Source organism: Pseudophryne corroboree, chromosome 6, assembly GCF_028390025.1.
Source record: "Pseudophryne corroboree isolate aPseCor3 chromosome 6, aPseCor3.hap2, whole genome shotgun sequence".
NCBI classification, from domain to species: domain Eukaryota; kingdom Metazoa; phylum Chordata; class Amphibia; order Anura; family Myobatrachidae; genus Pseudophryne; species Pseudophryne corroboree.
Window position 1 is genome coordinate 812161534 of NC_086449.1, and position 15305 is coordinate 812176838.

Here is a 15305-nt window from a genome sequence, read left to right on the forward strand (position 1 = left end):
TCGAGTCCCTGGTAGCACTTGAGCCCGCCTAAATCACAGCCCTTAAAGAAACAACTGACGACGAGCTCGTGGAGCGAGGCTAGAGAGGAGTTGCGGGCAGAGGAAGAGGTGAACGTGTACCGTGTCCCGGGCGGGTGTAAGGACACTGAGAGCGGCGGCAGAGACCATCCTCCCTGCAGGACCCTGGGGACGCTCGCTCGCTAGCAAAGGGATTGCCGGCTACCTAATCCTGAAGAAAGAGTGTGAGCAGAGGAAGCGGTATACCTATACCGAGTCTCGGACGGGCGTCAGGACACTGTGTGCTGTGGCGGAGACCATCCTTCCTGCAGGACACCGAGGACGCTCACAAGTACGGAGGAGAGAGAGTGCCGGCTACCTAAACCCCGCTGGGCGCGACATACTGGCCGGACCGGAGGGTGCTCCCAGGAGGCGTAGAAGCGGCATAGCTCAGAGGGGCTCCCTGTCAGATACACGACCATAAGCCAACAGCATTGTGGACGGAGCTCAGATCGGAGCTCAGTAACGGGGACCGCAAGAACAAGAACACAGGGTTCCCTACAGTGCCCCTCCAGGGTCCGAGCCTAATATTTCTTTGCCCTCCAAGGTACTAATTTTGTTTGTACACCTCCTTCTCTTTTATTAACACTCTTCATAACTGCCTGCACCCTTCCTAAACTTGTATCCATCCCCCCTTGTGTGTTTCCCATATCCCCCCCTCCCCATGATTTCCCTCCCAACTCTATGATCCCTTTAGCTATCCCCTTTTTCCTCTTCTTGGCACATAACTCCAAGACAGCGGAACGCGGGCTGTGACCGGCTATCTGCCACTCCGAGTGAAGCAATCACAGAACACTAGGTGAACTGCTCTGAACCGACCTGTGAACAGTTTATGGACTGGCGGCATATTATCCTTACACCTGTCAGAGTGAATTATTCTACATACTGGGGAGGTTCTTTAATAGAAGAAAACCTCTGCAATTTCCCTTGTCCCCTTATTTTCCTCCACGTGCAGTACAGGTTTTTCAGCCTACTCACGAGGCTGGGATAGTATTACATGTGCCTGTAGTGACACCTTGTGGCTGATTTGAAAATAATTCTATTTAAAATCTAACTTGCAGGCTGCTGCCCTCATTTCACCATAACTGCTTGTTATATGTTTCACACTGAGGTTCCATTACACCTGATCCTGCTGCGGATCTGAATTTAATTTTTATTCTTATTTGATTTATTCATCTAATTATTGATTGATCTTATTTTTTTTTTTTATTTTTTTTTTTTTTTTTTTTTTCTCCTCTCCCCTTCCCTTCTTACCACAAAATGCCATGATCCTTGCATATACTATTGAATTAAGTGACAGAGATATGCTGTTTATTTTGTAAGTGGCACCTGCTACGTTTCTTATTTACCATTCAATTGCTTGTACACGGCTCCCAGGGCAAGTGAGACCGCTGGTCTTTTAGCCTCCGGATCCGTATATTTTTCAGGTACTTTTCTATGTGCAAGTTACCCATCTCGTGAGAATATGTAGTTAACATTTCGTTCGCAGGGTCTAACGTACACATCTCAGTAAGACTTATGTATGCTTTATAGCGGTTAATTTACCATTGCGGCTATCATTGGTCACATCTGCTCTGCTTCTAGTGCTAGTACACCGTGGTATGGACAAGTATTTGGCTAAAAACCAAAATCCATCCGCAGACATGCCTAGTTCCGCGGCTAAATCAGGCTACAAACGCCAAACCAACCAGAAAACAAATGCGTCTCAATCATCTTCTCCTCCTTCTCCATTATCAGGAGGAATTGAGGACACACATCATGTCCATATGGCAATTCCGTCACCAGCGGATAACGCCAAAGAAGTAATCAACATGCTAATGCCCCTCATTGATAAAAAATTTGAGGATCTGCATGCGCGACTAGACACATCGCTAGCAAAGATAGAATCAAATACTGCTAGAATAGACACTTTAGAACAACGAACAAGCGATGCTGAGGACTCAGTTCACGCTTTGCAACAAGAACTAGCGATTAAATCTCAAACTATACACACCATGGTCGAGAAACTCGATGACCTGGAAAACAGGAATAGAAGATGTAATTTACGTTTTATTGGCATTCCCGAAGAGGTTACTGACACACAATTGCAGGATTACGTTGGTAACCTTATCCCGTCTGCTCTGGGTCTGCTAGAATCTGACCTGCCACTGCCGGTGGAAAGGGCGCATAGGTTAGGTGCAGTTCGCAGGGATAGGGGTAATCAATCTAGGCCCACTATTGCTAAATTCTTAGACTACAGAGACAAAGAAAAAGTACTGCAGGCTTACCGTGCCGCCCCAGAGTTGCGAGTGGGAGGTCACAAAATTCTGGTGTTCCAAGACTTCTCAGCCTTGGTATCACAGAAACGTAAGGCATTTTCGGAGGTCTGTAGGTTTTTGGTGGACAAAAAGATAAGATTCGCTTTACTTTATCCAGCCAAATTGAAAGTAACTGAAAATGGCCGCACTCAGCTTTTTACTGACCCCCAACAGGCGAAGTCCCATTTCCTTAGACAGGGCCCTCCCTCGCCTGCCCGCTCTAATGCTAGTTCACGAGAATAAACAAGTCACACTCAAATAGCTCCTTATTGTGTTATCTTCTCGGGGGGGGGGAGGGGCGCTCGGCCTAAACCCACTTGGTAGCCGGACCCCTACAACTTTCGCTCATTTCTGTGCCACCATGTCAATGAATAGGGGGGCTCTGGGGGGGTGGAGGGCCGGACGCACTTCCCCCTTATATTAGGTCTTACCCTACACTGTATTATTTACCCAGACCCTGACTGAAGGTTAAGATTTTTCTTTTTGATCTTCTCTTTGTTCTTCATTAATGATGTTTTGTGGGCTTCTTATACCTGCATTACAATGTTTGTTGTTTGTATTGTTTTTGTTCAAAAAACGGAGCATTCCCTCCATTACGGTTGGGAGTCCTCAGTTTGTTGACATGGGTCAATTAAATGACCCACGTTTAGTTATAGTTCTAAAAAATGGAAATGTATTACTTCACCTGAATTTATTGAATGTGATAGCCTGTTCTGTCTCCTCAGCGGTCTCCAGGGGTTGTGTAGCGGGGGGAGGGGGTCGGGACCTGAGCGCCAGGAACTTTGGGACCCCTGCTGTTCTACTCTTCGTGGGGGAACAGTTGCTCCCAATTGGGAAGGTTTGGGAAACATCGGGGCACCCCTTTCAGCTCTTCATCACCAATGATGGCGGATGATAATAGGCGCACGTCTGCGGGCCGGGAGACCGCCCACCGTTCTATACTATCTTGGAACGTGGGTGGACTTAACACCCCGATCAAGAGAAAAAAAGTACTCATTCACCTTCGTCGGAAAAAACCCTCTATCACCTTCCTCCAGGAAACTCACTGGAGGCTTGGTGATGAATCTACTTTGCGAGCCCCCTGGTTAGCGGAATGCATACAGGCTTCTCACTCCTCAAAGTCCAGGGGAGTGGCAATCTTGTTTCATAAACAATTGAGATACAAGATTCTACATACACTGGTGGACCCAGAGGGCCGCTATTTGATTCTTGATGTGGAAATTGAGGGTAAAAAATTTACCTTAGTGAATTTATATGCACCCAATGTGGCAACCGGGGAATTTTTACGTCACCTTACGCAGATCTTAGCCAGCAGAACCAATTACTCTTTAATAGTTGGAGGCGACTTCAACGCGGTTGATGACCACACACTGGATAAGTCATCTCCTGTCGCTAGACCGACCTCCCCATGTTGGCAATTTATACAGGAAATGAAGGAAATATTAGAACTGAGCGACCCATGGCGTTTACTAAATCAAACGGACAGATCTTATAGTCACCTATCTAGGGTACATGGTACTATGTCCCGGATAGATTATATATTACTGGCCAATCACTTATTGGACCAGGTGAAAAGTACGGCATTGGACGATATCGTTATCTCGGACCATGCTATTATACGATTAGAGTTATATGTGGATTCTCAGGGGGGCGGGGACCGCCTTTGGCGCTTTCCGGATCACCTCTCCAATTCAGAAGATTTCAAGAAATTTCTATTACAGTCCTGGCACAACTTTGTAGATGACAATATAGAACATTGGGATGACACGGTGCTTTTTTGGGAAGCGTCAAAGGCGGTGTTACGAGGTCACATAATAGGTTATGTAGCAAAGTTGCGGAAAGATAGCTCAAGACAATATCATACTTTACACAACGCTATGTCTCACAGCTTCAACATCTATAAAGCCACTCCCTTAGAGGAACATCTGGAGAGATATGTCAGGGATAAAAAATTACTTGATGCCTTTTTGACGGCTCAAGCTCAACAACGCTTAGACTACACCAAATTTCATTATTATAAGTGGGGCAACAGAACTGGTAAACTCCTAGCTACTATGTCTAAACCGAGAAGGCAACGCTCCTTCATAGCAGCGCTGAGAGACGATTCCCAGAACAAGACCTACACAACGACAGCGGACATTTTAACACATTTAAGTGATTATTACACTGCCCTTTATAGTCCCGTATCTCCTCATGAAGAGTTACAGAGGGAATTTCTAAATATGGCGAATCTACCTCATCTCAGTACCGACCAACAGGAGGCGCTTGACGGGGACATCAGGGAAGAAGAAATACGGGAGGTTATTGCCTCTTTACAGCCGCACAAATCGCCTGGACCCGATGGATTCACAGGGGCATACTATAAATTGTTACAAAGGGAACTAACACCGACGTTACTAGAACTATTTAATAAAATCTACAGGGAGCACCCAAGCTACTCTTCCTTTTCACAAGCATACACGACACTAATCCCCAAACCAGATAGGGACCTAATGTCAGCAGACTCATACAGGCCCATTACTCTTTTAAACTCTGATTTTAAGATCTTTACGAAAATAATGGCCAATAGGTTACAATTGATTCTCCCTGACTTATTGACGGACCATCAATATGGCTTTGTTCGGGATCGCCAATCGGTTAAAGCCATCCGAACAGCCATAGCGGCCACAATTGCGTCAAGGAATTCACCCCTATCAGAACATATTCTCTTAAGCCTAGATACACACAAAGCTTTCGACACTGTGGCGTGGCATCATTTATTTAATATGTTGAAGTATAGGGGCTTCAGCGACAGGTTTGTGAACCTCATTAAATATCTATATACTGCCCCGAAAACATCATTACTGGTTAATGGCAAACGAGGTAATCAAATAACCATGCAAAGGGGCACTAGGCAGGGCTGCCCATTGTCCCCTCTTCTTTTTAATTTGTCTATAGATCCCCTATTCCGAGTTCTCCAAGACTCAACGGTTTATAAGGGTATTCCTGTTGGAAATATGGAGATAAAATTATCTGCTTTTGCGGATGATGTCCTATTATATATAGGGAACCCTAGAGAGTCCTTAAGGGACATTCTGAGATTGTTAGATGATTTTGGTAAAATATCGGGCTTTCAAGTTAACCTTAACAAATCAGTGGGTTTATGTTTAAAAACTGGAATAAAAAGTCCAGGATGGGCCCGCCAACTTCCTATCAAATGGGCCCCCACATATATCACATATCTAGGCATCAAACTCTCTAAATACCCATCGGATTTGTATCGGCTAAATGTTAAAACGGCGATCGACAACGTAGCAAAGGAGTTGGAGGCTTGGAAGAGCTTGTTGCTCTCATACCTAGGACGGGCTAATTTAATTAAAATGTGCACATTCCCCAAACTGTTGTACATCCTGCAATCCCTCCCTGTACTGCTTAGCAGAGCTGACGTAGCATACATAACTAAACTGTTCAGACAATTCATATGGAAAGGTAAAAGACCGCGTATTGCAATGCACAAATTACAACAACCTAAGGCTAACGGAGGCATTAATTTTCCAAACGTCCAGAAATATAACCATGCTTCTTTATTGAGGTTTTTAAAAGACTGGTTACATAATAGTGACACTTATGCTAATACACAGCTGGAGGCACAATTTGTGGGGTCCAGAAACCTTATATCTTTCCTTCACGGGGTAGAAGCGGAATTTGACCAAGAATTGAAAGATAACCCGCTTCTATGGACAATATATAGATTATGGCATACTCTTAGACGCGCTAGGAATTTAGGTGGGCACAAGTCCTTGTTCCTGACGTTCCTGGGCAATCCGGAGTTCCAACATGGGGAGGCGGTCTTTCCATTCACGCTGTTCAATAAAGGGGGCCTGAAAAACATACGTCACGTAATTGATGAGGGTAGAAGGAAGCCATTGACATTTACAGAGGCGAGGGAAATTTACCCATTTATCTCTGATTTCCCGTTAGCATTTTTTCAGATGCAACATTATGCAAGCTCAGTGATCAAATCTCTTTCGGGGGCGGATTTCACTAACGATTTAGATACTATGCTCTTGACTCTGCCTGCCACGAAACGAGCTATGTCCATATATTATAGAAAACTTACTACTCTACTCGACCATTCTGCATCACAATATGGGATGCAGAAATGGACATCTGATTTCCCTAGGCTTACATGTGAAATAATTTTAAACAGCCTGCTTCAATCCTGTAAATTATTGCCTTCGGCACAGTATCAAGAAATGTTCTATAATATCACCCATAGGACCTATTTCTCCCCATATAAGCAATATTTGGCAGGCATGACAAATTCGGATAGGTGTCTCAAATGCCATACACCCAAATCCGATCTCATGCATTGCTTTTGGTCATGCCCGATTATCCGCCATTTCTGGCTGCAAGTACGGCAATATGCCATGGAAGAGCTGATTAATTTTATTCCCTTCACGGCGGAATGGGCAATTTTCGGAATTCTTCCGTCGGGGCAGAGAGTTACAAAGGGATGCAAACGATTACTTTTGGCAATAAGTGCGGCTGCGAGAAAGGCCATTCTACAGGCCTGGATCCTTAAAGATCCTCCTACCTTACCTCTATTCAAAGGGAAGTTGCACCACCTATTTCAAATGCATTGGATAGAAACTACCATACAAAAAGAGAAATTGGTGGGGCAATTCTTTGAGTCTTGGGAAAGCTATATCACCACCCTTCCCGCTGATTTTAAAATTAGAATAAAAAATTCATTGAAAATGACGCACCCCATTTTACACAATAAGTCCCTTCCCAGGATATTAGTCGGTGCCGATGCAGCCAGCAAAAAGGAATGCTTGGTATGTAAAGGCCCTTTGTTAGAGACACGTGTACACAAAGCAAATATCCACCGTAACACAATGTACACGTTTATCAATGTAGATGATCCCCGATCATCTACCGAGCACCACACCGATTTCTCCTTGTATCTCAGACGAAGCTGTGTGTGTTTTTCTACACCTTAATGTATTACTTTTACTCTTTAACTATGAAATAGCGGCAAATCTCTCTTAGCACGTTTATCAATTATAAAATGGCAAACAGGAGAGTGATATATGAAAATACACGAGTGAAAAAGAAATGCAGATATATATACGTGCGTGCGTACGCAAGACAGAAATAAACAGTTTTGTTTGTTTTTTTAAAAGACACTAGCGTGTTGTTCTTACCTCCGGTTCCCAGATTCCTTCAGCACCCTTTACCAAGCGAAGCAGACGCTTATCCCGTCAGCACTGCGAGGAATATGATCTCCCGCCCTTTGCTGATGGATAATGTCTGCTGTAATTACCTAGTGCAGATATGTGAAGGACGGGCGAGCCGCCAATTGATAAAGCTAAATATTTATCTTATTTAAAACCCTTTAAGAGGTCTAAGAACACTGTACGCTATTGACGTATGGAGTACCGTAAGGGTACGCACGTTGCGTAACAATCGCTTAGCCGTAGTCGAGACGCTCAAGCGTTACGTTCGCTCACGGCCAAGAGATCACAGGCAGGCACGCTATTGGCTGCCGACTAACGTAATGGTTCGCTATTAGCGCTACGGGACGCTTGGGACCACGAGGAGATCACCAGCGGCGCAGACGCTCACACTGTTAAACCTTTGTATCTAAACCATACACAATGTAATATGCAGTAAACCTTTGTGTAGTGATAGGGTGTAAATGCAACACAGTGTAACCTTATTAACTTAAAAGCTGTTTGGGCGTCACCGACGCTCTGAGAATACTTAGCAATATAAGAAATACACAGATACCGGTCTTAGGGTCTAACGCCTTATATGAATGTTATACTTGCAAAAAGAATAATACAATACAAGTCATACACTACAATATAACATAGACTAACTAACCAGATAACTACACAGGAAATACAATACAATTACGTTTAAGGGAAAATGAGAGAAAGAGGAGAAGAGAGAGATAGAGAGAGAGATATGGCTCACAATAACAACAAAGACAATATGATTGCGGAGAAAACTTACGCACAAGGGGAATGATCGCATGCGCCTCTGAATATCCAGCTCCCGATTATCAGTGATGAGAACCGTTGAAGAGAGTGAGCTGGATATCATCGGCTTGTCTATTTATGCCCCACACACAATACAATTCAATGGTCCCTACAATCTCATTGTTCATTGGACACAGGAATTCGTCTTCGCATTATAACAAAAGGTCATAGGTTGATTCATACAGGTGGGCTGTGGCTACTTCCAACTGCTCAGGTGGGTGGGAAACTAGGTTTCCCGCCGCATGGCTAAGTAAGTGCAAATAATAGTAAATGGACATAACTTCTTATGTCCATAACTATTCGCACGAGCGATTAATCCGCTTCAAACCAACACCGGAATATTGCTAATTAAATACTCTTCCGATGGATACTAAACACCACTGTATGACCCCTGTCGGACCCTTCGGATCAAACAAAGAGGGATCTCTTTGTCCAGGAACATGCTACCTTAACTAAACTTTCAGATTCTATCAAAGGGACCATGATCTACAAAATACATTATATAGTGAAAATATGTAATGATTGAGTCGCACGCTACGAACACATAAACTCTACCGTAAATACGCATACCGTGCACCTGCGGGTGCACGTAACAGCGGGTATGCGCACGCACGGGAGAGCGCACGCATGCGCAGCGCGGACATGTATGAGGTGCAAATATGGCAGTGTGCATAGTGATATTTTTCTGACTTTGACACACTGTCAGCAGTGTTCATTCCAGGAGTGGACAACTGGGAAGCAGACTTCCTCAGCAGACATGACCTCCACCCGGGGGAGTGGGGACTTCATCCAGAAGTCTTCCACATGATTGTGAACCGTTGGGAAAAACCAAAGGTGGACATGATGGCGTCCCGCCTCAACAAAAAACTAGACAGGTATTGCGCCAGGTCAAGGGACCCTCAGGCAATAGCTGTGGACGCTCTGGTAACACCGTGGGTGTACCAGTCAGTGTATGTGTTCCCTCCTCTGCCTCTCATACCCAAGGTACTGAGAATCATAAGAAGGAGAGGAGTAAGGACTATACTCATGGCTCCGGATTGGCCAAGAAGGACTTGGTACCCGGAACTTCAAGAGATGCTCACAGAGGACCCGTGGCCTCTACCTCTAAGAAAGGACCTGCTCCAGCAGGGACCCTGTCTGTTCCAAGACTTACCGCGGCTGCGTTTGACGGCATGGCGGTTGAACGCCGGATCCTGAAGGAAAAAGGCATTCCGGATGAAGTCATCCCTACCCTGATCAAAGCCAGGAAGGATGTAACCGTACAACATTTGGCGTAAATATGTTGCGTGGTGCGAGGCCAGGAAGGCCCCTACAGAGGAATTTCAACTGGGTCGTTTCCTGCATTTCCTGCAAACAGGACTGTCTATGGGCCTAAAATTAGGGTCCATTAAGGTTCAAATTTCGGCCCTATCGATTTTCTTCCAGAAAGAACTGGCTTCAGTTCCTGAAGTTCAGACGTTTGTCAAGGGGGTACTGCATATACAGCCTCCTTTTGTGCCTCCAGTGGCACCTTGGGATCTCAATGTAGTTTTGGGGTTCCTAAAATCACATTGGTTTGAACCACTCTCCACTGTGGACTTAAAATATCTCACATGGAAAGTGGTAATGCTGTTAGCCCTGGCTTCAGCCAGGCGTGTCTCAGAATTGGCGGCTTTATCCTATAAAAGCCCTTACCTAATTTTTCATACGGACAGGGCAGAATTGAGGACTCGTCCTCAATTTCTCCCTAAGGTGGTTTCAGCGTTTCACTTGAACCAGCCTATTGTGGTACCTGCGGCTACTAGGGACTTGGAGGACTCCAAGTTGCTGGACGTAGTCAGGGCCCTGAAAATATATGTTTCCAGGACGGCTGGAGTCAGAAAATCTGACTCGCTGCTTATCCTGTATGCACCCAACAAGCTGGGTGCTCCTGCTTCTAAGCAGACTATTGCTCGTTGGATTTGTAGTACAATTCAGCTTGCACAAAATCTGTAAAAGCCCATTACACAAGGAAGGTGGGCTCATCTTGGGCGGCTGCCCGAGGGGTCTCGGCTTTACAACTTTGCCGAGCAGCTACTTGGTCAGGGGCAAACACGTTTGCTAAATTCTACAAATTTGATACCCTGGCTGAGGAGGACCTGGAGTTCTCTCATTCGGTGCTGCAGAGTCATCCGCACTCTCCCGCCCGTTTGGGAGCTTTGGTATAATCCCCATGGTCCTTACGGAGTTTCCAGCATCCACTAGGACGTCAGAGAAAATAAGAATTTACTTACCGATAATTCTATTTCTCGTAGTCCGTAGTGGATGCTGGGCGCCCATCCCAAGTGCGGATTGTCTGCAATACTTGTACATAGTTATTGTTACAAAAATCGGGTTATTATTGTTGTGAGCCATCTTTTCAGAGGCTCCTCTGTTATCATGCTGTTAACTGGGTTCAGATCACAGGTTGTACGGTGTGATTGGTGTGGCTGGTATGAGTCTTACCCGGGATTCAAAATCCTTCCTTATTGTGTACGCTCGTCCAGGCACTAGAGATGAGCGGGTTCGGTTCCTCTGAATCCGAACCCGCCCGAACTTCATGTTTTTTTACACGGGTCCGAGCGACTCGGATCTTCCCGCCTTGCTCGGTTAACCCGAGCGCGCCCGAACGTCATCATCACGCTGTCGGATTCTCGCGAGGCTCGGATTCTATCGCGAGACTCGGATTCTATGTAAGGAGCCGCGCGTCGCCGCCATTTTCACATGTGCATTGAGATTGATAGGGAGAGGACGTGGCTGGCGTCCTCTCTGTTTAAAAATAGATAGGAGAGTGAGAGTGAGACACTTCATTTACTGGAGCTTAGGAGGAGTACTCAGAGAGTGCAGAATTTTGCTGATAGTAGTTAGTTATACTAGTGACTGACCAGTGACCACCAGTGCGGTTTTATTATTATTTAATATAATCCGTTCTCTGCCTGAAAAAAAACGATACACAGTGACTCAGTCACATACCATATCTGTGCTCAGCCCAGTGTGCTGCATCATCTATGTATAATATCTGACTGTGCTCACACAGCTTAATTGTGGGGGAGACTGGGGAGCAGTTATAGGTTATAGCAGGAGCCAGGAGTACATATTAAACAGTGCACACTTTTGCTGCCAGAGTGCCACTGCCAGTGTGACTGACCAGTGACCACACTGACCACCAGTATATTGTGATTGTCTGCCTGAAAAAGTTAAACACTCGTCGTGTGACTTGTGTGGTGTTTTTTTATTCTATAAAAAACTCATTCTGCTGACAGTGTCCAGCAGGTCCGTCATTATATAATATATACCTGTCTGGCTGCAGTAGTGATATATATATATTTTTTATATCATTATTTATCATCCAGTCTATACTAGCAGCAGACACAGTACGGTAGTTCACGGCTGTAGCTACCTCTGTGTCGGCACTCGGCAGTCCATCCATAATTGTATACCACCTACCCGTGGTTTTTTTTTTCTTTCTTCTTTATACATACTACATCTCATTATCATCCAGTCTATATTAGCAGCAGACACAGTACGGTAGTCCACGGCTGTAGCTACCTCTGTGTCGGCACTCGGCAGTCCATCCATAATTGTATACCACCTACCCGTGGTTTTTTTTTTCTTTCTTCTTTATACATACTACATCTCATTATCATCCAGTCTATATTAGCAGCAGACACAGTACAGTACGGTAGTCCACGGCTGTAGCTACCTCTGTGTCGGCACTCGGCAGTCCATCCATAATTGTATACCACCTACCCGTGTTTTTTTTTTCTTTCTTCTTTATACATACTACATCTCATTATCATCCAGTCTATATTAGCAGCAGACACAGTACAGTACGGTAGTCCACGGCTGTAGCTACCTCTGTGTCGGCACTCGGCAGTCCATCCATAATTGTATACCACCTACCCGTGGTTTTTTCTTTCTTTCTTCTTTATACATACTACATCTCATTATCATCCAGTCTATATTAGCAGCAGACACAGTACGGTAGTCCACGGCTGTAGCTACCTCTGTGTCGGCAGTCGCTCGTCCATCCATAATTGTATACCACCTACCCGTGGTTTTTTCTTTCTTTCTTCTTTATACATACTACATCTCATTATCATCCAGTCTATATTAGCAGCAGACACAGTACAGTACGGTAGTCCACGGCTGTAGCTACCTCTGTGTCGGCACTCCATCCATAATTGTATACTAGTATCCATCCATCTCCATTGTTTACCTGAGGTGCCTTTTAGTTGTGCCTATTAAAATATGGAGAACAAAAATGTTGAGGTTCCAAAATTAGGGAAAGATCAAGATCCACTTCCACCTCGTGCTGAAGCTGCTGCCACTAGTCATGGCCGAGACGATGAAATGCCAGCAACGTCGTCTGCCATGGCCGATGCCCAATGTCATAGTACAGAGCATGTCAAATCCAAAACACCAAATATCAGTAAAAAAAGGACTCCAAAACCTAAAATAAAATTGTCGGAGGAGAAGCGTAAACTTGCCAATATGCCATTTACCACACGGAGTGGCAAGGAACGGCTGAGGCCCTGGCCTATGTTCATGGCTAGTGGTTCAGCTTCACATGAGGATGGAAGCACTCAGCCTCTCGCTAGAAAAATGAAAAGACTCAAGCTGGCAAAAGCAGTAGCACCGCAAAGAACTGTGCGTTCTTCGAAATCCCAAATCCACAAGGAGAGTCCAATTGTGTCGGTTGCGATGCCTGACCTTCCCAACACTGGACGTGAAGAGCATGCGCCTTCCACCATTTGCACGCTCCCTGCAAGTGCTGGAAGGAGCACCCGCAGTCCAGTTCCTGATAGTCAGATTGAAGATGTCAGTGTTGAAGTACACCAGGATGAGGAGGATATGGGTGTTGCTGGCGCTGGGGAGGAAATTGACCAGGAGGATTCTGATGGTGAGGTGGTTTGTTTAAGTCAGGCACCCGGGGAGACACCTGTTGTCCGTGGGAGGAATATGGCCACTGACATGCCTGGTGAAAATACCAAAAAAATCAGCTCTTCGGTGTGGAAGTATTTCAACAGAAATGCGGACAACAGGTGTCAAGCCGTGTGTTGCCTTTGTCAAGCTGTAATAAGTAGGGGTAAGGACGTTAACCACCTCGGAACATCCTCCCTTATACGTCACCTGCAGCGCATTCATAATAAGTCAGTGACAAGTTCAAAAACTTTGGGCGACAGCGGAAGCAATCCACTGACCAGTAAATCCCTTCCTCTTGTAACCAAGCTCACGCAAACCACCCCACCAACTCCCTCAGTGTCAATTTCCTCCTTCCCCAGGAATGCCAATAGTCCTGCAGGCCATGTCACTGGCAATTCTGACGAGTCCTTTCCTGCCTGGGATTCCTCCGATGCATCCTTGAGTGTAATGCCTACTGCTGCTGGCGCTGCTGTTGTTGCTGCTGGGAGTCGATGGTCATCCCAGAGGGGAAGTCGTAAGCCCACTTGTACTACTTCCAGTAAGCAATTGACTGTCCAACAGTCCTTTGCGAGGAAGATGAAATATCACAGCAGTCATCCTGCTGCAAAGCGGATAACTGAGGCCTTGACAACTATGTTGGTGTTAGACGTGCGTCCGGTATCCGCCGTTAGTTCACAGGGAACTAGACAATTTCTTGAGGTAGTGTGCCCCCGTTACCAAATACCATCTAGGTTCCACTTCTCTAGGCAGGCTATACCGAGAATGTACACGGACGTCAGAAAAAGACTCACCAGTGTCCTAAAAAATGCAGTTGTACCCAATGTCCACTTAACCACGGACATGTGGACAAGTGGAGCAGGGCAGGGTCAGGACTATATGACTGTGACAGCCCACTGGGTAGATGTATGGACTCCCGCCGCAAGAACAGCAGCGGCGGCACCAGTAGCAGCATCTCGCAAACGCCAACTCTTTCCTAGGCAGGCTACGCTTTGTATCACCGCTTTCCAGAATACGCACACAGCTGAAAACCTCTTACGGCAACTGAGGAAGATCATCGCGGAATGGCTTACCCCAATTGGACTCTCCTGTGGATTTGTGGCATCGGACAACGCCAGCAATATTGTGTGTGCATTAAATATGGGCAAATTCCAGCACGTCCCATGTTTTGCACATACCTTGAATTTGGTGGTGCAGAATTTTTTTAAAAACGACAGGGGCGTGCAAGAGATGCTGTCGGTGGCCAGAAAAATTGCGGGACACTTTCGGCGTACAGGCACCACGTACAGAAGACTGGAGCACCACCAAAAACTACTGAACCTGCCCTGCCATCATCTGAAGCAAGAAGTGGTAACGAGGTGGAATTCAACCCTCTATATGCTTCAGAGGTTGGAGGAGCAGCAAAAGGCCATTCAAGCCTATACAATTGAGCACGATATAGGAGGTGGAATGCACCTGTCTCAAGCGCAGTGGAGAATGATTTCAACGTTGTGCAAGGTTCTGATGCCCTTTGAACTTGCCACACGTGAAGTCAGTTCAGACACTGCCAGCCTGAGTCAGGTCATTCCCCTCATCAGGCTTTTGCAGAAGAAGCTGGAGACATTGAAGGAGGAGCTAACACGGAGCGATTCCGCTAGGCATGTGGGACTTGTGGATGGAGCCCTTAATTCGCTTAACAAGGATTCACGGGTGGTCAATCTGTTGAAATCAGAGCACTACATTTTGGCCACCGTGCTCGATCCTAGATTTAAAGCCTACCTTGGATCTCTCTGACTTTCCGGCAGACACAAGTCTGCTGGGGTTGAAAGACCTGCTGGTGAGAAAATTGTCAAGTCAAGCGGAACGCGACCTGTCAACATCTCCTCCTTCACATTCTCCCGCAACTGGGGGTGCGAGGAAAAGGCTCAGAATTCCGAGCCCACCCGCTGGCGGTGATGCAGGGCAGTCTGGAGCGACTGCTGATGCTGACATCTGGTCCGGACTGAAGGACCTGACAACGATT

At 45.9% G+C, this 15305-nt stretch overlaps 1 protein-coding gene across 2 annotated transcripts in view; it reads right to left on the reverse strand.

Moving 5' to 3' along the window:
• Positions 1 to 5898: 5898 nt before the first annotated feature.
• Positions 5899 to 15305, reverse strand: part of LOC134933681 (E3 ubiquitin/ISG15 ligase TRIM25-like) — a 196527-nt gene continuing 187120 nt past the window's right edge. For both annotated transcript variants that reach the window (XM_063929057.1, XM_063929056.1), the window contains exon 3: positions 5899 to 6214. In XM_063929057.1, coding sequence (XP_063785127.1) covers positions 6019 to 6214 — 196 coding nt within the window. In that variant the 3' untranslated portion in view covers positions 5899 to 6018. The remainder of the gene's footprint in view (positions 6215 to 15305) is intronic.